General features: G+C 37.8%; 4 protein-coding genes across 6 annotated transcripts in view; 3 read left to right on the top strand and 1 right to left on the bottom strand.

Moving 5' to 3' along the window:
- The first annotated feature begins 1825 nt into the window (after positions 1-1825).
- Positions 1826-9938, top strand: LOC111465373 (flavin mononucleotide hydrolase 1, chloroplatic). Its single transcript, XM_023109716.1, has 7 exons — positions 1826-2291; positions 3796-3871; positions 4832-4883; positions 6028-6142; positions 6223-6293; positions 8118-8205; positions 9563-9938. Exons 1-7 carry the CDS (start codon positions 2011-2013, stop codon positions 9705-9707), a joined length of 828 nt encoding a protein of 275 aa, XP_022965484.1. The 5' UTR covers positions 1826-2010; the 3' UTR covers positions 9708-9938.
- LOC111465372 overlaps positions 4832-23177 on the top strand; it is a 20247-nt gene continuing 1901 nt past the window's right edge. Inside the window, exons 1-7 of one of the 3 annotated variants that reach the window (XM_023109714.1) lie at positions 4832-4837; positions 18979-18987; positions 20452-20522; positions 21236-21336; positions 21809-21886; positions 22004-22075; positions 22851-22948. In XM_023109714.1, coding sequence (XP_022965482.1) covers positions 20499-20522; positions 21236-21336; positions 21809-21886; positions 22004-22075; positions 22851-22948 — 373 coding nt within the window. In that variant the 5' untranslated portion in view covers positions 4832-4837; positions 18979-18987; positions 20452-20498. Of the gene's footprint in view, positions 4838-18978; positions 18988-20409; positions 20523-21235; positions 21337-21387; positions 21642-21808; positions 21887-22003; positions 22076-22850; positions 22949-23177 lie in introns of those variants that run through there. The other 2 variants (XM_023109713.1, XM_023109715.1) reach the window with 2 other exon arrangements.
- LOC111465368 (TATA box-binding protein-associated factor RNA polymerase I subunit B) lies at positions 10711-15979 on the top strand. The gene is made up of 4 exons (XM_023109707.1): positions 10711-11500; positions 11995-12831; positions 12949-13082; positions 15354-15979. The coding sequence occupies exons 1-4, from the start codon at positions 10870-10872 to the stop codon at positions 15966-15968; spliced, it is 2217 nt and encodes a 738-aa protein (XP_022965475.1). The 5' UTR covers positions 10711-10869; the 3' UTR covers positions 15969-15979.
- Positions 21736-23177, bottom strand: part of LOC111465369 — an 11698-nt gene continuing 10256 nt past the window's right edge. Inside the window, exon 10 of the mRNA XM_023109709.1 lies at positions 21736-21767. The gene's annotated coding sequence lies outside the window, so the exon portion shown is untranslated. The remainder of the gene's footprint in view (positions 21768-23177) is intronic.

Here is a 23177-nt window from a genome sequence, read left to right as displayed (position 1 = left end):
AAAAATTTTTTTTAAAAAAAAAAAAAAAAAAAAAAAAAAAAAAAAAAAAAAAAAAAAACTGATTTTAACACAAAAATAAATAAATAAATCACAAATTTTATTTTTGCCACATCAGCAATATTTTCACTATTGTTAATGATTGACACGTGTCTAATATTTTAAACATAAGTGATGTGTCATGTGTCTTGCTTCGTGAATCACGAAGCTCTTTCTTTAATCATTTATTTATTTATTTAACGATATTTCTTTTATTTATTCATTTTTAAAAGCAATCTTTGCCTATTTTTTTATTCATGGAATAATAAATTTGGGTAGGGGACACATTTATTATAATAAATAAATAAAATAAATAAAATACATAAATTTATTGATTTGCATAGATCGGTCTTTAGCTTATCGGTCATTTGACACGTTGATCTGTTTAGATCGACACGTTAGCTTGTTGATTTTTTTTTTTTTTTTTTTTATAGATCGTCAGCTGGCTTGATGGATTCTTGAACGATTACAAAAAGGACAAACCATTCATTTTAAGGGCGTGGAAATCTCTCATTAACAGACACATTTAAAAATCGTGAGGCTGATGACAATATGTAACAGATCAAAGTGGACAATATTTACTAGTAGTGAGTTTGATCGGTTACAAATGGTATTAGAACCAATCTTCGGAGGGTGTGCCAGCAAGGACACTAGGCCCTCAAGGAGATGGGGGTGGTGTGCCAACGAGGACACTAGGCCCCAAGGAGATGGGGGCAGTGTTCTAGTGAGGACACTGGACCTCAAGGAGATGGATTGTGAAAATCCCACGTCGGTTGGAGAAGAGGAGAACAAAACATTTCTTATAAGGGTGAGAAAACCACTCTCTACCATACACGTTTTAAAATCGTGAGGCTGATGGTGATACATTGTTAGGATCGCACAACAACACACACTTGATCTAGAGAAACACAAAGAATAATAAGAGAAAATGTCAAGAGATATAACCTTTTACTATATATAACTATCTACCATATATGGGTTTTTATGACAATTTACCTTTACTATATATAGCTTTACTATGTATAACCGTCCATTATAAATAATCAGTCGGCTCTATAACCTTAGCATCGTAATGGTAAAAAATAAACAATAACCGTTAGAAGTGAGTTTGAGCTATTACAGTAACTCCAGTGGACTAAGTTATAAATAAGTAGTAAGCTCCATACCCTATCGATTAAGTTATAAATAAGCAACATGTTCCATAACCTAACATCGTAACGGTATTGCTAGAAGTGGGTTTGAGCTGCTCCAGTAACTCCAATTGACTAAGTTGTAAATAATTAGCAGGCTCTATAGCCATAGCATGGTAATGGTCAAAAGCAAACAATAACTACTAAAAGTGAGTTTGAGTTGTTACAGTAACTACAGTAGACTAAGTTATAAATAAGCAGACTCCATAGCCTATTGACTAAGTTATAAATCAGCAGTGAACTCCATAGCCTATTGACTAAGTTATAAATAAGCAGCAAGCTCCATAGCCTAATATCGTAACGGTCAAAAGCAGGCAATAACGGCTAGAAGTGGGTTTGAGCTGCTACCGTAACTCCAGTTGACTAAGTTATAAATAAGCAGTCTCCATAGCCTAACATCATATCAGTCAAAAACATACCATAACCACTAAGGGTGGATTTGAGCTAATTTACTTTAAGGAAGAAATTCTATTAATTTGAGGGAATTTGTGGGAGAATTTTCTTAAAATATGTCAAATTTATGGTATCAGCAAAATCTATCAGACTAGGTTCAATCGTAGTCGGGGGTGCCTATATCAATTCATTGTTGCCTCATGACTTCAAATCGAGTGGCATGGGTCGACACATCTCAACTAAAACGATTCTTCGCCAAATATAGAATTAAGGATAAGAATCGCTGAAAGCAACCCTTCAATACAAATCACCATTTCTATAAATTACATCGACTGTGTGCGAGAGCAATGGTTAGTGGCTGCGGCCATTTTTGGAGCTTACGTCAATTTTAATGGCTTCTCTCTGGAACCCACCTGTTGCCTCCTTCTCCCCAATCAGACCCACCTTGAATCCATCAAAAATGGCGTCCAATTTCAACCATACCCTTCTTCGCAGAGGCAACGATACTGGCATTGGCGATGGCAAAGGCGTCTCGTCTTCTCTTTCGATGGCTACTGGTTGGAGCTCTGATGGTGGCGATAAGAGCACTAGGAAGCTTCCTGTTCTGCTGTTTGATATCATGGGTACCATTGTTCGTGATCCATTCTATGAAGATGTTCCCGCCTTTTTCAGGTGATTTGACCTTTTGTTTTGATTTTTAGTGTGAATTGTGCTGTATAGTTTATGGGAAGATCTGTTATCTGGATGAATGAAAACAGGGGAGAAGAAGTATTGTTTACTGATTTTGAAGATATATGGTTTGTTAATCCCATGGCCATAGTGCATTGAACATGTTTGCTTAAATGACTGATGAAATTCTCCTTTTGTGTTCATATTGTACACTGGCTTTTACAAATCATAGAACTTATAATCCGTTGCAAATCAATTCGAGCGTAGCTCAATGGATATAGGGGCTAGCCAATTCGAGCGTAGCTCAATGGATAAGCAGCTGGTCAATTCATTCAAGCATATCTCAATGTTTCAGGGGATAGCCAATTCGAGTATAGCTCAATAGATAAGCGACTAACCAATTCGATCATAGCTCAATAGATAAGCGACCAGCCAATTTGAGTATAGCTCACTGGATATAGCAGTTAGCCAATTCGAGTATAGCTCAATGGATATAGCAGCTAGCCAATTCGAGCATAGCTCAATGGATAAGCGGCTAGCCAATTCGAGCCTAACTCAATGATAAGCGGCTAGCCAATTGGAGCATAGCTCAGGGGCTAGCCAATTCAAGCATAGTTGAATGGAGGTAGGAGCTAGCCAATTGGAGCATAGCTCAATGGATAAGCGGCTAGCCAATTGGAGCATAGCTCAATAGATAAGCGACAATTGTCGATGATTCGATGGTTCGATAAACTAATGGTCGATGATTCGATAATGCGCCTGCAATTGTTGACTTGACAAAGGGAATCATAGTATATAGGTTTGAACTTCCCGTTTCTCAACTGGACTTCATAAATACTCTGTTCTCATCTTGTCCTATGGGTCCGGTACAAATAGAACATGCATGGTTGTTTTGTCTGTAAGTATATCCCTTTTCCCGTTGGTGCTTCTGAGGTTTGTTTCTGTAATTTAGCTTTCAGAAGAGAAGAAATCTTGACCACACGAGGAGCTTTTACTTGTTTGTGCAGAAGGGGAATAACTTTTTTCCTGTTAACTTCTCTTTCATGTTTCATTTGTTTGAACTTTCACATCATTGTTAGCTTTTTAAGGTTTATTTTAAGGCTATAAATAGTCATTCGTGTTGTTGATTTAGTATGAAGATTTTAGATATTATAATGAAAGTTGCATATTATAAGCCATGAACTTCTTCTTTTGCATTTCTTGTGTTTATATTTGCATGTTAGAGTCATTCAAGTAGTCTTGATCAAACTATCATGTGAAATGATTCGAATCACGAGTTTAGAAACGAGTTTTCTTAACTCTTGATCTTGATCATCAAGGTAATCCATTCCTTAACATTTCCTTGGGTTGATTCCTTATCATTTTTATGGTTCTTGGATAATTTAGATCTTAAGAACCGTTTAATAAAGTAAGTTGTAGTTTCCACTAGTGTGCAGGCTCTTTGTTTTTGTGAAATTTATTACTTAGTATGATGCCTTAACTAATTGGATCTGAATTCACTGTTTAGAATGCCCATGGAGGAACTACTTGAACTCAAACACCCAACCGTGTGGCTAGAATTTGAGAAGGGTTTGATTGATGAGGTATGTCTACCTTCTTATTAGCCTATGTTACCATTTAGGAGTGATAAAAGGAACCTTTAAGGTGGTTTATATAGCAATAATGAGAATACAAAGAGAAGTTGGAAATAAAAAGAACAATAATAATAAAGGAAAGAAATATTACGTGAGATCCCACATTGGTTGGGGAGGAGAATGAAGTACTCTTTTATAAGGGTGTGGAAACCTCTCCCTAATAGACGCGTTTTAAAGACCTTGAGGGAAAGCCTGAAAGGAAAAGCCGAAAGAGGACAATATATGTTAGCGTTGGGTTTGGGCCATTACAAATGATATTAGAGCTAGGCAGTGAGCGATGTACTAGCAATGAGGCTAAGCCCCAAAGGGGGGTGGACACGAGACAGTGTGCTAGAAAGGATGCTAAGCCTCGAAGGGAGGTAGATTGGGGGGTCCCACATCGATTGGAGAAGGGAACGAGTGTCAGCGAGGATGCTAGGCTCCGAAGGGGGGTGGATTGTGAGATCCCACATTGGTTGAAGAGGAGAACGAAACACTCTTTATAAGGGTGTGGAAACCTCTCCCTAGCAGATGCATTTTAAAAAGTTTGAGGGGAAGTCTGAAAGGGAAAGCCCAAAGAGGATAATATCGGCTAGTAGTAGGCTTGGGTCGTTAGATAGGGAGACTACCATGGTGAATTTGCCATGTTTTCATAAGCTCTCACCCTCTGAGGAGCGGCATTCTGATTCCTGATGGGCTTGAATGCCACCATTGCTTTCTCTTCCCTTTATTTCTTCTTCGAGTTTTACTGTATTTGCTTCTGCCCCTTCTAAAACAAATTTGACCTCTAGTGATCATTGAAGTTCTTTATAGTTCACTCAACTCAACTGATTGGTTAAAAAAATGAAGGGGATAGGATATAGTTGAACACTTTATTTGCTAGTTCTTAATGCCTGACTTATATTTCTAAAACCTTTTGTTTACTTCAAGGCAGAGCTGGAAAAAAAATTCTTTAAAGATGGGCGAGCTGTTGATTTTGAAGGTTTGCTGGGTTCTCTTCCTGTTTTTCTTTTTTTGTTCCTTTTTTGTTTCCAATTTTATGTCATTCTCTTTCCATGTTCTAAAAGAATAGAAATTACTTTAGAAAGTGTGAAATCTCACCTCGGTTAGAGAGGGGAACGAAACACTCCTTATAAGGATGTGAAAACCTCCCCCTAATAGACGCGTTTTAAAAACCTGGAGGGAAAGCCCAAAAAGAACAATATCTGCTAACGAGAACGCTGGCCTCCAAGGGGAGTGGATTGTGAAATCCCACGTCGGTTGGAGAGGGGAACGAAGCATTCGTTATAAGAGTGTGGAAACCTCTTCCTAACAGACGCGTTTTAAAAACCTTGAAGGGAAGCTCGAGAGGTAAAGCACAAAGAGGACAATATGTTGGGCCGTTACCGAAAGAGACTTTTTGGATGTAAATAAAAACGTGTGTATACCCATGCATGATGTCAGTATACTCTTGCATATAAATGATCATGTTGATTAGAATGATTGGTAATGCGACTTAAACTGATTTACCACAACTTTCAGAATATTTGAACACAAGTTGTCCAATTCAATACGCTAATACTCCGTTTATGAGGCTTTATCAAATCTTTTTGAAGGTTGAACTCTGGAAATTAACATACTGAAAATTTTTGCACTATCTTTCACTCTTATTTGAAAGGCAATAAACCAATTGCTTAACTCATTTACTTGGGTTTTATACTTCTGTTTTTTACACATGCTACTTGAAACCGCCTAAGCCCACCACTAGCAGATATTGTCCTCTTTGGGTTTTCTCTTTCGGGTTTTCCCTCAAGATTATTAAAACGTGTCTACTAGGGAGAGGTTTCCACACCTTTTATTAAGTGTGTTTCGTTCTCCTCTCCAACCGATGTGGGATCTCACAATCCACCCTCCTTTGAGGCCCAGCGTCCTCGCTAGTACTTGTTCCTTTCTCCCATTGATGTGGGATCGCCACCAAATCCACCCCCTTCAGAGCCCAGCGTTCTTGCTGGCACACCGCCTCATGTCCACCCTTTGGGTTATTACATTCTCTTCTTTATCATTATTTATAATGTAAATATTAGCCGGTGTACCGTGTGTTCTTCCTCTTTTAGCTTCAATTAACATCATTTTATCTATCTTTCCAGGCCTCAAAAACTGTATGATAAGGGGTTACTCCTACCTAGAAGGCATTGAAGAATTGCTAAATGCACTAAAAGAGAAAAACTATGAAATGCATGCCTTCACAAACTATCCTATTTGGTTCGTGAGAAAATAATCTTAGCATGCCATTTCTTGCGATTAAATGTGTCATTATTAACTTTTGTGATTTCATTTGGCAGGTACGAAATGATCGAGGAGAAGTTGAAAATCTCGAGATATCTATCGTGGACCTTCTGCTCTTGTAAAAACGGTAATGCTCAAATTCTGAAAGGCTTTCCTCTTCTTTAAGTTCTCCTCCCTTGCCTCTCATCCTTTCTGTCGTTTTATTGACATTATGAAGCTACGTAGAAAATGAATAAAGTTTATAACATGGTTTTGAGACAATGATATAGTAGAGTTTTAAAGCGCGTCTGCTAGGGAGAGGTTTTCACACTCTTATAAAGAATGTTTCGTTCTCCTCTCCAACCGATGTGGGATCTCACAATCCAACCCCCTTTGGGCCCTAGCGTCCTTGCAGGCACTCGTTCCTTTCTCCAATCGATGTGGAACCCCCACCAAATCCACACCCCTTCTGGGCCCAGCATCCTTGTTGACACATCGTCTCATGTCCACCTCCCTTCGGGGCTCAACCTCCTCACTGGCACATCGCCCGGTGTCTGGCGCTGATACTATTTCTAACAGCCCAAGCCCACTGCTAGCAGATACTGTCCTTTTTGGGCTTTCCCTTTCGAGCTTCCCCTCGAGGTTTTTAAAACACGTCTGCTAGGGAGAGGTTTCCACACCCTTATAAAGAATACTTCGTTCTCCTCCCCAACCAATGTGGGATCTCACACTAACTCCGAAACCAAAAACTTCGAATACAACTCATCAACACAATCTGAACAAAAGTCTCAAGAAACCGTTCCATCAAGAGCTCACATCAAAAGTTGAGTAACTGCAAAAATTTTCAGATGTAGTATACAAAGAAGCCACATTTAGCTTAACAAGATCAAAGTCTTTCTTCCAGAAGATCCTGTTTTCCTTCAAATAAGTGCTGAACTGTCCAATAAACCCACACAATTGGTTTCACAATGTTGACCTATAATACTTTTGCTCTCCCTTTCAAGCCATGACCTTTGCTACCTTCTTACAACTCTCAGTCCATCAACCGACCATAAAAGCTCAAACCAACATACCCACTTACTAACTGGTTCTTGCACAATTCCCTTTTTGTTTAGATCTAGAATGACTCACTCCCCCCTCACACAAGGAGTTGTTGTAACGGCCCAAATCCACCGATAGCAGATATTGTCCTCTTTGGACTTTTCCTCAAGGCTTTCAAACGCATCTACTAGGGGAAGGTTTCCACACCCTTTTAAATGGTGGTTTGTTCTCCTCCCCAACCAATGTGGGATATCACAATCCACCCCTCTTTGGGACCCAGCGTCCTTGCTGGCACTCTTTCCTTCCTCCAATCGATGTGGGACTGCCCCCAAATCCACCCCCCTTTGGGGCCCAGTGTCCTTACTGGCACACCGACTCGTGTCTACCCCCCTTCAGGGAACAACAAGAAGGCTGACACATTGTCTGGTGTTTGGCTCTGATACCTTTTGTAACGGCCCAAATCCACCGCTAGTAGATATTGTCCTCTTTGAGCTTTCTCTTTCGGGCTTTTCCTCAAGGCTTTAAAACACGTCTGCTAGGGAAAGGTTTCCACACCCTTAATAATGGTGGTTTGTTCTCTCCTCTCCAACCAATGTGGGACACCACAGTCATACTTTCTTAGTTCAACAAATATAATAACTTGATATTGTAAACTTTTGGAGGTACACTGAACTAGTCATACTTTCTTAGTTCAACAAATATAATAACTTGATATTGTAAACTTTTGGAGGTACACTGAACTAGTCTAGACCGCCTTAAAATTGATTGCTTCTAAACATCTAAGTAAAAATAAACTGAAAAATGTTTAGCGTCTCTTTCTTCTGTGTTCTTTTCTTCCATCATGTCGTTTTTCAGATATCAGGAAAGTAGCGAAGTTGGATATGCCATTGACTTATAAATTATATTGAATCCTGTTTTTCATATGTTATAGGAAAGAGGAAGCCGGATCCTGATTTCTACTTGGAAGCCCTGAGACATCTTGAAGTTGAGCCAGCTAGCTGTATTTTCATTGATGACAGGTTTGACTTATTTAAAGTAAAGAAAATGAAATGGAATTATGATCGGAAGCCTCTATACATTTTACCAATTTGTTCTTATTATATAGATATCAAGTAATACATCAGAAATCTATCCCATATGCATAAGGTCACTTTCCTGTTCTGTCGTTGAATGTTGACATAGTAGGGGTGAGATTTCACGTTGGTTGGAGTGGAGAACGGGACATTTCTTATAAGGGTGTGGAAACCTTTCCCTATTAGACGCGTTTTAAAACCTTGAGGGAAAGCCCGGAAGGGAAAGTTCGAAAAGGATTGTCTGCTAGAGGTGGGCTTGGACTGTTACAATTGGTATCAGAGCCAGACATCGGGCGGTGTGTTAGTGAGGATGTTGGGCCACCAAGGAGGGGTGGATTGTAAGATCCCATATTGGTTGGAGAGGAGAACAAAACATTTCTTATAAAGGTGTGAAAACTCTCCTTAGTAGATGTGTTTTAAACCTTGAGGGAAAGCCCAAAAAAAACTATTTGCTAGCAGTAGGCTTGAACTACTACAAATGGTTATCTAGAGCCAGACACCAGGCGGTGTGTCAACAAGGACGTTGGGTTCTCGAGAAGAGGTGGATTGTGAGATCCCACATTGGTTGGAGAGGAGAACGAAACATTTCTTATAAGGGTGTGGAAACCTCTCCCTAGTAGACGCGTTTTAAAACCTTGAGGGAAAGCCTAGAAGGGAAAGTTCAAAGAGGACAATATCTGCTAGCGGTGGGCTTGGGCTGTTACAAATGGTATCAGAGCTAGACATCGGGCGGTGTGTCAATGAGGATGTTGGGCCACCAAGGAGGGGTGGATTGTAAGATTCCACATTGGTTGGAGAGGAGAACAAAACATTTCTTATAAAGGTGTGGAAACTCTCCTTAGTCGACACGTTTTAAACCTTGAGGGAAAGCCCAAAGAAGACAATATTTGCTAGCGTTAGACTTGGGCTGTTACAAATGGTTATCCAGAGCCTTTTCAGTACTAGTCAATGGGTAGCTTAGCCGAAATTTGGACTTTTAGTTCAACTGGTTCCTTGGGTTAAACTATTCATAAAAGGTTAAACTAGCGGTAGCTTTTGGGTCGAGCGGTGATCTAGCATGATATTAGGTAATCTCATTTATCTTGATTTCCACTTGTTTGACCTTTTATAAATTTTCTAGTCCATGAGTGAGGGAGAAAATTTATCTTAACCCGTCAACTTAAATTTTTGGGTTGAACGGTGATCTATCACCTTTCGTTTGTTATCGAATGGAGATTTAAAAAATGATACAAACTGCTTTTCATCTATTGTGCACAAATAGAAGTGAGAATTTACCACTTTCTCATTACAAGTTTACTTGCAGAAAGAAAAACGTAGAAGCAGCGAAAGAAGTCGGCATTGTAGGCTTACATTTCAGAAGTGCAGATTTACTACTACAGGATCTCTGTCGTCTGGGACTCGATATTTCACCCGATATTCATCGCTTGAACTCGGCAGCATCGACATGAACGTACCGGACACGTTGCTGAGGTTTGTTCTGTTTCTTTTTCTTGATTTGGAAATGAAAAATGAACTCATCTTTACTATGATTCAATTGATTTCCATAATGGCATGCTGTGTTGAGATTGTTCTGGCTGTGGATTCTTTTGTGGGATTCTGTTTACTGTTCATAATGTTCAAAACATTCATCTGTAATCAATACAATTATGAGCAAATCAATACTCATCTGTTCTTCATTATGTTCTCTTTATGATTGGAAGAAAGGACATGAATATGGAAGCAAGATCAACATTGTCTCTTAAGAATATTACTATGTTTTTTTTCTAGTTGCTGAAAAAAAGTGCCAGTGCCATTTTTTTAAGATTTTGTCTACACGGGTAGTTTGATTTAAGATTTTGTGACGTCTAAGACTAAAATGTCTGAAAATCCAAGATAATTGTGTATGAGATCTCACAATCCACTCCCCTTAGGAGCCAGCGTCCTCGCTAGCACACTGTTGGGTATTTGTCTCAGATACCATTTTTTGTCACCCTCACTGTTTTAAAATGTGTCTGCTAGGAAGAGGTTTACAGGATCTTACATGCACGATTTATGTAGTATGTACAACGAGCAAAAAAGAAAAAAATTCATATATGTTAGATGTTCAAATTTTTTTTATAATTTTTAAAATAAAAGTAAACATAATAAAATAACTCGAAAATGGCACGAAAAAATTTTATTTTATTTAGTCTTTATAATTTTTAAATATTTAAATTTAGTTTATGTATTTTTAATATATCTTAAAATTAATTTTTTCCGTGGATTGAAATTATTTTTATTTAAGCAAAGCACGATGTAAATATATATATTTTTTTATCAAATTTTCGACTAAATATTTTTAGCAAAATATAATGAAATTAACTAAAATGTTATTTTTATTAAAATTATTATTTATAAAAAGAAAAACTAATTGGAAAATACGCTCCACTTGAAAATATATATGCTTGAGAATTTCAATTTCCTGCACAAAGCCCACGCTTTGAGTTCCTTGCCAAGCAAACGCTGTCCAAGTTCTTCCTTTTTTGTCTTTGATTTGTATGTAGTTTCACAATAATCGAAGCTCATACAATAATTTTGGTTGCTAATCTTCTCTGGTTACGTGCTTCCATTATTATACCTTCAAGATCTCCAATGGCAGACCCCCGCAACTTGTCTTGCTACAACTGCGGCAGCGTTGGGCTTACAGACGGTGGCGATGGCTTCTTCTACTGTCTCCAGTGTGGTTCCCAGGCCGACGACATCATCGACACCGGTGTTGCCGACGAGGATTTGATTTTAAGAGACCCTGGTGATGCCGGTGGCCCAATCTACTCGCAATCCCACACGCGCCGTCGTAATCCGGCGGTGTTGAAGGTAGAGCCTATATCTCAGTCTCAACCACAGAGCCTTTTCGGTACTAGTCAATCTGAGTTCTGGGAGAGCCTTCAATTAGAGGGAGACAACGATATGCAAAGGGATGATGCCATTGTGATGTCTAATGATGGTGTTGGGCCGATTGGTCCTGAGGATTTCGGGTCGGGTGGTGTGTTATCTGGAGCTCCGAGTTTTGAGGAGTATGCTGATGAAGTGAGGATGAGATATGTAATGGGGTTGCAGTTGATGATGGAGCTTCAGTGCGAAGTTTTGGTGAAGGAATTCAATGCAAGCCCTGTAATCTGTGGATTGGCGGCGAGCATTTGGTTGAGGTTTGTGACTTCTACACAGGTTTTTGACGAGGATTGGGCCTTTGAGGCCGTTCAGGATTCCGAGAGCCAATGCCTAGGTTTGATCACTCATTACTTCCACTAATAGTTCCTATCAAATTTAAGTGCCCATGAATCATGTTGGTAAAACTGAAACCATTAGCTTTAGATTTCCGATTGGAACATATTCGTGGATGGGAGACTTTAAATGTTTGGATTCTGTGGATTCTGATAAATTCCTTGAAAACTTAACTCATTATTGTTATTACATTGTCTTTTTTGGCCTTTGATCTTGTTTGCATATTCAAATATCATAGTTCTAAGTGCATATAGCCATTCGTGATACACTTCTCCTCAGTTTCTTTGTAATGGGGCATGATTTTGTTTGAGATCTTACAATTTTGCAAGTAGGATAATTGCCTTATTTGTTCCTTTACGTACTGTTGGTTGAGTTTTCTTCATATATTTCAGTATGTTTGATTGTTTTAAATGGGTCTCTTAGTTTTTTTTATTACTTTTTGTCATCTTTCTTTTTCGATTTTAGTTGCAAACTGATTGTTCCTTCATTCAACAGATCCTGAAAACATTAGACCTGTTTCCAGTAGGCATAAAGATGAACCCCACAATTTGTATGGTCAGCGGGTAGTAGTTGTGTGGGTTCAATCTTTAAGAAAAAAGATACCATTATCTTGTACACTAGCTGTTTCCTTTTTGGCTTGCCATGTTGCTCGAGAAGCGATTTTACCAACAGACATAATGAAGTGGTCACTTGAGGGGAAACTTCCATATTTTGCTGCTTTTGTTGACATTGGAGATCGCATTGGGCAAACGTCAAGGGCTTGTCCTATAAGTTTAAAGCATATGTATAGGCCCTCTCGAATTCCCTCACTGCAGAAGTTGGAATCATTGGCAGCATCGGTAGCTCATACCATAGGGCTCAACCTACCTCCAGTCAACTTTCATTCAATAGCACGTCGTTATCTCAACAAGCTGGCCCTTCCTGTTGATAAGATTTTGCCTCATGCTTGCCGCATTTATGAGTGGTCAATGCCTCCTGATTTGTGGTTATCAACCAATGAGCTGAGGCTTCCCTCACGTGTTTGTGTAATGTCGATTCTAATTATAGCCATGAGAATTCTCTATAATCTCCATGGTTTTGGAGAATGGGAAAAGAGTTTGTCCGGTAATTGTGCTTCATCTTTCCCACCTAACCAGAAGAGGCATTCAAGTCCTGCTAATAATTTCAGTAACGTGCAGGCTAATAGTGAAAATGGACCTGGATTTACTTCACATAATGTGGATAATCTGTCTGTCTCGGCTAAATTCTCGCATCTTCACATGCCTGAACTGACTGCTTCAGAGTTCCTTCACAAGATTGAAGCTCGGTATCACGAGATTGCTGAGACTTATGGTATGATTTAAGTTTTATTGTATTTTTAAAGTTAGGCCAACCAGAAGCTTTTTTCCTACCTGCTCACTCTATTTATTACTAAATTGTTATTTGCTGACACCAAAATTTTGTTGGCAGAATACTCTAAAAGCTTGCCAATCTATCTTCAGCACTGTAAGGATGTTGTCTTTGCTGGTTTAGAGTCTTTGTTTGAGGATCACGAGGAAGAAAGGTTGATTGAACAATTTTGGAAGTATTATCAGAATGAAAAGGTAGTGGCTATCATGCTGAAGTCTGGCCTTCTTCTTTTCTCTTGAGAATCAAATTCAATTTCGCTGCTGATTGTGATTCTTGTGAAATATATAATGAATTTCTTTTACTTTTTCTTTCCTTTTGTCACTAGGATGAGATTTTGATCTTTAGGGTATATAGTGAGAAAACAAACAAAGAAGGGAAAGAGGAGACTAGCCGGGACGTTTTATACTAATGAGGCTATCTCGAATCACTGGATGAGGCTTTTTTTTTTTTTTTTTTATCGCTCTTACTTACTATCGTGAACCAACCGGTTACTGATAGAGGCTTCTTAGCTAAATTTTCATAGCCTAAGAGTGATTCCAAAAGCTAATGTTCGTCCTATTACTCATCTTAGGGTTAAATACTCTTAGCAAACTTTTAGGAGTCATGTGGTGTTGAGACTTTGGTATTTGCAAGTGAACCAACCCCCTTTTTCAACCCTATAAAGACATGAAAAGCCGGAATGGCACATAAATCTTTCTCTAGAGAAGAACCCCCTTTTAATACTCTTAGTTGCTACCGTGACACTTTGGGTAGGATTAGCCAAGTACATCATTTCATCCCTAAAGAAACACCTTCAAGAATTGTGGTTCTTATGGGCGTTGAGGGCATTGGTTTGTGGTAAGCCTAGAGATTTGAGTGGGAGGATGTAGAAAGCGTAGATTTGATTAATCTGAGTTGAGTTTGAGGTGCAAGTTTAGGAAGCTTGTTCTTGGGGTGAGAGGAATAATAGATTCTTTCTAGGGGATACACGGATTCATGCCACTCAAACCCAAACCCTCACCTGAAATATGCTCTTAATGTATTAAAAGTTCTAGCATTAAAACGGTAGTTAAAGATGAATTGATGTTTCTTTATGATGGAGGAAAGAAATTCAATTCAGAAGTGTAAGTTGTTGTGGCTATGCAATAATGAGTTAATTTTTTACATGTCTCACATGCAATGACAGAGAACGTCTCTTCAATTGTTGCCAGTTCAACTTACGTTTATAACTATCACCTGTACTTAAGGTTATTCCTTTGGTAGGATGGCTTCAGCCCCCCTAACAGATCTTAACTATCACCTGTAGTTATTTATGAGATTTAGGAATTTATGTAATTGGAATGAATCAAAGTTCGTAGCATATGGAGTCTAACAATTTGTGGGTGAGAGATTTGAACTTCTGACCTCTTACTCGAGAGTACATGTTTTATGCTAGTTGAGTTATCCTCATGTTGGTGACATCTATTTACTTAACACTTTTAGATAAATGTATGTTTATCGTTGTTTTCGTAATGGTTATATGTAACAGCCTAAGCCACCGCAGCTAGCAGATATTGTCATCTTTGGGTTTTCCCTTTCGGGCTTCCCCTCAAGGTTTTTAAAACGCATCTCCCAGGGAGAGGTTTCTACACCCTTATAAAGAATGTTTCATTCTCCTCTTTCACTGATGTGGGATCTCAGAATCCACCTCTTTTGGGCCTATCGTTTTCGTTGGCACTCGTTCTTTTCTCCAATCGATTGTGGAACCCCCTAATCCACTCTCCTTCGAGACCCAGCATTCTTGCTAGCACTCGTTCGGCGTCTGGCTCTAATACCATTTGTAACAACCCAATTCCACTGCTAGCAAATATTGTCCTATTTGGGCTTTCTCTTTCGGGCTTTCCCTCAAGGTTTCTAAAACGCTCTGCTAGGGAGAGGTTTCCATACCCTTATAAAAAATGTTTCGTTCTCCTCTCCAACCGATGTGGGATCTCACATTATAACTTGGTCATTTTTCTTCTCGATGTTCTTTGGAATTAGTGAAAGGTTGCTGCTCAATGTAGAGTTCTTATGAGAAAATTGTGACTTATGCTCTAATCTAACTTTGCATTAGCACCTTCATTTTGATGTTTAAACTTGAGTTTGAGAAGTAAGATGTAGAAGTGTTGCTAGACTTGAGCTACAATAGGTTATCCAAGTAGGTCAGATGAAAATAGTAAAGAGACTATTGCTGAATGAGTTCAAATTTTATAGTGGCGACCTAGATATTAATATCCTACGAATCATCCGACAATTAAACATTATAGGGGTCGAGCAATTGTCTCGTGAAATTTGTGAATCTGTGCATAAGTATCGGAAAAAGTCAAGTTAGAACTTATAGTTCTTCTTTGCAATATCACTTGCTTTTGCTGCTATGCCACAGGGATTTCATGTCTGCTAACCAAATTTATGTATCAGTGTTTATTTGGAAAGCATAAATCCTAACCACTGAAATGAAATTGTTACAGGATCAAGAACAAACAGAAGATGTGGATCAAAATGCAGCTTCCAATCAAAAGAGATTGAGGGAAGCTCCGAATGATCGATCATCCAACAAAGACAAGAAACGCAGGAGCGAAGACCGTATAAGTGGCGAATCATCCGATAACAGAACTGAGTCGAATAATTCTCAGCAAAGTCATTCATCAAAAAGTTCCGAAAATGTAGATGATGAACTATCCTCTGAAGACAAAGCTTCAACACCAACTTCCAAAGACGAAGCAATCAGACGACTGAAACTCGATATGGAAGAAAATAGATTCTGCTACATTCCTCCAAGGGTTTACCCGAAGAGATTCGGTTACCTTCACTACTCGAGGAAGATCGACGAAGGTGCGCTAACTTACGCTGCTCATGCCGATTACTACTTATTGCTTCGAGCTTGTGCTAGAGCTGCACAAGTTAGTACAAGGATCATGCACATTGGTGTGCTGAGTCTTGAGAAAAGATTGTCTTGGTTAGAATCTAGAATCCATCACTCCCTTCATCTAACACCCTCTAGTGTTTCTTGTGAGTTTTGCAGTGATGTTATGCCTGATCATGCCACGCTTGACTCTATTGATCTCTCAGATTTGAATATTTAAGTGATCAGAGATATATTCGAACGAGTTGAACGATAGATTATATAACAGTGTAGGTTCTTATGATCGTATGGAATAAGATTATCAATGGCCAGGTACAAGATCGTGTAGAAATAAGACACGATCAGAATCTACAACAAAGCCATTGTAGGGTCAGAACATATTGAATCTAGAAGCATCCAACGGAATTTATAAGGGTCTTCTGTCGAGTGGGGAAGTCTTCTAGATAATAATGAACGGTTACTAATATAAAAACAACGATCAAGGAATTTTCATACCTCAAGGTCCAATTACAAGGACGAGAGTTAAGAAGCTATAACAAATTTTATACAGTTATATTTAAGTTATGGTGAGCTCATCAAAGGAAATTCTAGAAGACGCTGGAGACCTCCCTTATATGTTGTGCAAAGTTGAGCTTCAAGAAAGAGATTAATTATGTTGTGCAAAGTTGAGCTTCAAGAAAAAGATGAATTAAATGCACTTTTAGTTGCATTTAATGAACTCCGCTGAATTTATGAAATTAGTCCAATTATGAGTCAATAGGCACATTTTATTAATTGCATTATTTAATTATAGTTTAACTATTTGTTCCTATATTCCACCCTTAACTATTCATTTTAATATTTAATTTGGGAGTTATATAACACATAGGTTAATGGGTCTTCTTTTCTTTGATTAGACATCAGATTTTGGAATTAAGAATAGAATTTCTATTTTAGCTTTGTTGAAAGCTAAACTTTCTTTGCAAATTTTTGTGTTTAGAACTTGCATGTAGAGTCATTCAAGTGGTATTGATCAAACCTCTTGTGGAGTGATTCGAATCACGAGTTTAGAAACGAGTTTTCTTTACTCTTGATCTTGATCATCAAGGTAATCCGCTCCATACTTTCCTTTGGGTTGATTTTTCATATCATTTGGTATCAGAGCTTCAGGTTCAAGATCGGATATATGTTTCATTGTGCTTATCTCTTTTAATTCTCTTATAATTTTTTTTTTCTCAGTTTGTGTAGAATGTTCATGTTCTATCACAAAAATATATAACAAAAAAAAAAAAAAAAAAAAAAATCTTATGTTCTTCAAAGTGTTAGATCTGGATCTTATCAACACTTTGTTCTTTTTTAAGATTTTCTAAATCAATTTTCTTGTTGGTAAATTGATTAGATTTTGACAATAAGAGAAAAAAAAACCATTGAAAGAAAAAAGCTCATTCATGTTAAATGTCTTTCTTTTTTTCCTCTTGATTATTCTATGTAACTCTCATATGTTACTACGTCTAAATTAGTTCTTAATCATTTTCTTTCTTTAATTCGTTTCTTTGTCATTATTCGGATTGGTCCTTCAATACTCTTGTGTATGTGTTGAGTGTGCTGTCTATTCACTTTGAATTGCACTTCGCTCTATAACATAACTTGTCTCACATCCCAATTTGTTTTTTGGAGTGTGATTTATGTGTGCTCAATTGTGAGGGTGAGTTTGTAAGGGAGTGACACATTGATTCGAGTGTTGAGTGCTAAACACGAGTGAACTACATTTACGAGTGAATACACGTGAGGGAGCGCAACAATGAACCATGGAAAGACTAATTCGAGGAATAGAAGAGTTGACTGATCGAATAGGCAGATTGGAGATTCAAAATCAAGCTCGACAGAGGATTCCACTACCTACGCCCTCAACCGATACATATGAGGGCGACAATTCTGATCACCACTAGGATAATCTACATGCGGTTGGTCATGGCTTGATGCGAGGAAGAGACCATGGAAGAAGGTATCATAATTTACAACAACGAGTTTCTTATGATGATAGAATTGATCGTAACGTGGGGAGTATCAAATTAAAACTTTCCAAGTTTTATGGCAAAACCAATTCAGAGGAGTACCTTCAATGGGAGAAAACGGTGGAGTCGGTGTTCAACTGTCATAATTTTAGTGATGAAAAGAAAGTACTGTTATGCATTGCTCCAATCAAATAATATGCTCAAATTTGGTTGGATAAATTGATGTCAAGTAGGAGAAGAAATCTTGAAGCACCAATTGATTCATGGGTCGAGTTCAAAGAGTCAATGATGAAGCGTTTTGTTCCACAATATTTTCAACGGGACATGGCGCAAAAGCTTCAAGCATTGAAACAAGGACGCAAATTTGTGGAGGATTATTACAAGGAGATGGATACATTGATGGATTGATTTGAACTCGATGAGGACATGGAGGCTCTCATGGCACGGTTTCTTAATGGGTTAAACACAGAGATTGCGGACAAGACTGATTTACAGCCTTATTCTAATATTGAGGAGGAGTTGTTGCACATTACAATTAAGATCGAGAGGCAAATCTAACGAAGGTCTCAACGGTATTTTTCTAAAACTTTTCCCAACTCTACTTCTACATGGAAAAGGGATAGTAAGAACATTGATTATAAACATAGAAATCAAGAGATTAATGAGAAGTCTCAAGCTAAATTTGATAAAGGGGAGAGTTCTAGAACAGGGAAAGAAAAAGTAGAAAAGTCTAATGTTCGAAATAGAGATTTAAAGTATTGGAGATGTCAAGGGGTAGGACACTATAGTAGAGGTTACCCAAATGCAAGAATTATGACCATCAAGGAGGGAGAAATTGTTACGGATGATGAGGCACATGACGACATAGATGAGGAAACTAATGAGAGTGAGGAGTTTAGTGAAGAGGACCCTACACATATATCTTTGGTTACTCAACGAGCTCTAAACACCCACATTAAGGAGGACGGCCTAGACCAAAGGGAGAACTTGTTTCAAACTCGGTGTCTTGTTCAATATGTACCTTGTAGTGTTGTAATTGATAGCGGTAGTTGCACCAACGTTGTGAGTTCCATTATGGTCAAAAGACACAACCACATCCAAGACCCTACAAGCTTCAATGGTTGAATGATTGTGGGGAAGTACGGGTAACTCAACAAACTCTTGTTTCTTTTACTATTAGAAAATATGTTGATGATGTTTTATGTGATGTTGTATCCATGCATATTGGAGATTTACTACTGGGGAGGCCATGGCAATTTGATCGTCGGGTAATGTATGATGGGTATGCAAATCGATATTCTTTTACTCACAATGGTAGAAAAGACAAATCAGTAAGCTTGTATGTTAGATCAACTGAGGCTAGGAATGTTTTGCTCTCTAACCAGACTATTCTTGTACTTATGTGCAAGGGATCTTGTTACTTTACTAACATGCTTAACCCTTCTTTGCCTAGTGATTTTGTTGTGCTTTTGCAAGAGTTTGAAAATTTATTTTCCGAGGAGAAGCCACTTAGAGAGATTGAACACAAGATTGACTTCATTCCTGGCATGCCCATTCCGAACCGACCAGCTTATAGGACTAATCCAAAGGAGGCTGAAGAGATACAAAGGCAAGTAAGTGAACTTCTTGCTAACGGGTATGTACGTGAACGTTTGAGTCATTGTTCTATTCCAGTTATTATTGTACCTAAGAAAGATGGTTCTTGGCGTATGTGTAAACAAGATAACTATAAAGTAAGTGAGGTAAGAAGTTCAAAGGCAATTTCAACCCTAACCGAGTTCAAAGGCTGTGGGCAATTTGTACCTTTTGAGTTGAGTTACGTATAAATAAATGAAACTTTCTAGCGGAAACTTTCATGAACTGGACTCGTCATAGGTTCCCTTAACCGGCCCAAATTTATTATTAATTTTAAAATATACATTTTTATTCATGAATATAAATTATATATTCATATATTTATTTTATTTTTATCAAATTTCATAATTATATATTCTTTAATACTTTTTTTAAAAATATATATTGAAATCCAAATTTTAATTTAATATATAAAATTAAATAAATAGACATTTTACTTTTATTAAAAATAAAAATTTGAATAAATGAACCAAATTAGTTGAACCAACTTAACTAAAAAAAATTACTGTTGTGTTGGGCACGTTCTTGACCGACCATGTTGTGATGGCCGATGACATCTCAAGACTCGGGATGGCGTCAAGGCATATGGACCATGTCAATAAGGATCAAGATGACAAGATGAGATGCGACGTTGCATTGAGAGACCTTGACTCCGAGCAGAGAAAAGGGCGAGCCGAATGACTTGGCCTAGTGTAGAGACAAGTCGGATGTGTCGTAGACGATTGAACAAGTTTGGATTCCACACGAGTAATGTTCGATTGGCGAAGAAGAGCGAAAAAGATATATGGGGTTTAATTACTCTGCTCGTCATCAGCATGTTAAGATCACGACATAAATAGGTTCATTATTGAATAAATGTTGTTTTGATTAAAAAAAATTTACAACTGAACAATTGAACTGCTAACAAATCGGGTAGGTATATTAGTTGGGCGAGTGAATCCAACGGTGAGATAATCATGGGAGGGATATAGATATATAATTAATATATTTATTTATTTAAAAAATATATATTTATCATTTGTCAGACGTCAGGCTCGTTAAAACCCGTAGTTGTAAGCCTTCTCCGGAAATCCATCGCCCCCATTGAAACTCCCATTGAGTCTTCAACCTTCTTACCTACAATGGCTATCACCCAATTCGCCATGGTAACTTCTTCTTCTTCCTCTTTACTGCTTTCTTCTGACTTCACAAAGAATCGCATAGTTTCTCTCTAAATTGTTAGATTCTCTCAGTTGAATTCTCAGAATCCTTGGCGGGCTCTAGCATTTTTGGTATTTTTGATGAACTGACAGTGATGTACTTGGTGGTTTCTGGATCAGGGTATTAGGTAGTGCGGATTTTTGGTTTAATTGCGTTTTTTTGTAGGGTAATCGGTAGTTTTCTGGATCAGGTTCAGTGATTTGAGAATTTGATGCATTTTTTTGGTTTGTTGATTCTGCTTGGAATTGGAATTTGGCATATAAAAAGATGAGAAGGAGTGATTATTACCTTTATTCATGTAAATGAAATTTAGTTCTTCAGCAAACAAAAAGAATAGATTTGTAGCGTAATATGCAGGAAGTTCTGGGAAAGTTGGTTAATGTCTGAAGCAATATGTTGTAAGATCAAGATGGGTTCTGACATTTTCTGTAGTTTTTTTATCTTCAAACCTGCCCTGGTGTACACGTTTTTCGACATTTCGACAGTTCTTTTCCATTTTTATGGATAAAGGTAGATTCCTTTAGTGCTTGTATGAAGTTATTTACTGAAGTTTGTCTAGAACAGCTAGTATTTGCAGTTACATAATTCTGCATTGTGCTATTTTCGTTAACATTTTCCTTTTTTTTTTCCTCCTTATTGATGATATTTGACTCCTCAGGTGGAGGAGTTGGCCTTCCTTGTGAAGGAAAACCTCCCTAGCAAGCATCTTATTCTATCCATGGAAGACGTTTTCGTCAAGTTTCTTCAGGATGAAACCAGGTAATGTGTTGGATGATGATTACATGATGTTAGTTAGGTACTTTATGATATTATATTTGAAGTAGTTGTTCGGATTCCTTATGATATGCAACTGAAAGAAAAGGGGCAGTTTGAATGTCGGGGTTGTTTTTATTTTACCCAAAGGGTTTGAATTAGCCCCCGATCGTCCGATCGTATTCCTCCCGATTAAAGAAAAGATGGGCAAGCTGTCTTTTCAGAGCTATCGTCCAATTTAGTAATATTTTTGTGTTTCAATTCCACCAAGGGTGAAAGGGAAAAGTGGAAGGTTATGGGCTCAAACAATGGTAGTTATCTATTTAGAGGATAGGAACCACTTTTTATTCTGATGTTTGGTGCACTACTTCTCAAATTTCACGTTTATCTTGCATTTGAATAGCTTTAGATTTACATTGTTCTTTACCTATGGCTTGAATGGTGATCACTAACTTCAAATAATTGTTGCGGGTAGCAGTTCAGATGGAATCTTGGAGTTGGAACCAATGGATTCATACAACCGTCTTCTATTGCATCGCCTTGCTGATATTTTCGGGTGCACTTTCCCCCTCAATATTTTTTCTAGTTTGTATAAGGCTGAACTCTTAATTTTCTATGTCAAACTTTATGCCTACCTTCCTAAGTTTGTTCTTCTTCCCAATTCCTCTCTCAGATTTGCCCATGTATCAGTTGGTGAAGGAGCTGATAGGCACTTGGTTTTGGAGCGATGCCCAGAGTCATCAATGTATTGAGAAATTCCTTACCTGAATTCCTTTTGGTTTAATATTTACATATTCTAAATTCTTATTGATATTGCATTTGATCTGATGTTGAACCTAGGAATTTGAACAATTCCCGCATCTGTGCATTTTCTTTACACGTTACACGTTGAAATAATTGAATAAGAAATTCGCCCTCATTTTTCTTTTCTAATAAACATCTTCTCTATAGAAAAATGTTTTGCTTTGAATTGGAGTTAGGCTTTTGAGATCTTTTATTATTTTTTGTATTGAAATAATTGAATAAACCTCTTAGTCCCCTAGAATTTGATTCAATGCAATGAACTCTTAGTCCTTTATGCCTTTGATCAGCTCCACTAGGAATCCGTCCTTTTCTGCAATTTAGTCTGTCTAGGAGGAAATGAAATCCAAGCTTTTCTCTAGTTATCCTTGAATACAAGTAGGGATAACGTACAACCCTCTCTCTCCCTTGCTATTGTGATTCACATTCTTTTGGTTTTTCCCCCAAGTCGTACATCGACTCGAGGGAGAAGATTTGGATTGCATAGGTGCACATCATAAGCTATATGGAAAGATGGACTATTTGTAATTCTTATCCATTAAGTTTTATTTATGACAAAAAAACATTGAGATGTCATTTATTTCTTCACCGTAGTTCACGTATTGCTTAAAGTGAAACGAGGATTCTTATATTTACGAACTATGAAACTGTTGGGGTATGGTAGGGACATGGGTGGTTCTAATAAAGGTCATTTGTTCATTAGCTTATTTGTATTGCAGGCCGTCCATTCTTGTGAGTGATATTCTGTGGGAGTACGATGAACCTCAAATTTCAACAATACCACACCAACTGTTAAGGAGAAAGGAAAACTCTTCTGGTATGCTTATTATTTCATACAGCATAATCAGTACCTGCAAGTTTTTCCAATTCATACTATTGATTGCTATTTGATCATCAGAAAGCTTACATGTGCACTAATAGTGGACTTGTGGCCATTTGAAGATTGTAGAGGAGATAGTATGAACGTGTAATATTAATTTGTGAAAATGCCCTGCTCTCTCTCTCTCTCTCTCTCTCTCTCTCTCTCTCTCTCTCTCTCTCTCTCT

This window comes from Cucurbita maxima, unplaced genomic scaffold (genome assembly GCF_002738345.1).
Source record: "Cucurbita maxima cultivar Rimu unplaced genomic scaffold, Cmax_1.0 Cma_Scf00029, whole genome shotgun sequence".
NCBI classification, from domain to species: domain Eukaryota; kingdom Viridiplantae; phylum Streptophyta; class Magnoliopsida; order Cucurbitales; family Cucurbitaceae; genus Cucurbita; species Cucurbita maxima.
Note: the sequence above shows the minus strand (reverse complement) of the source record. Positions and strands in the feature narration are given on the sequence as shown.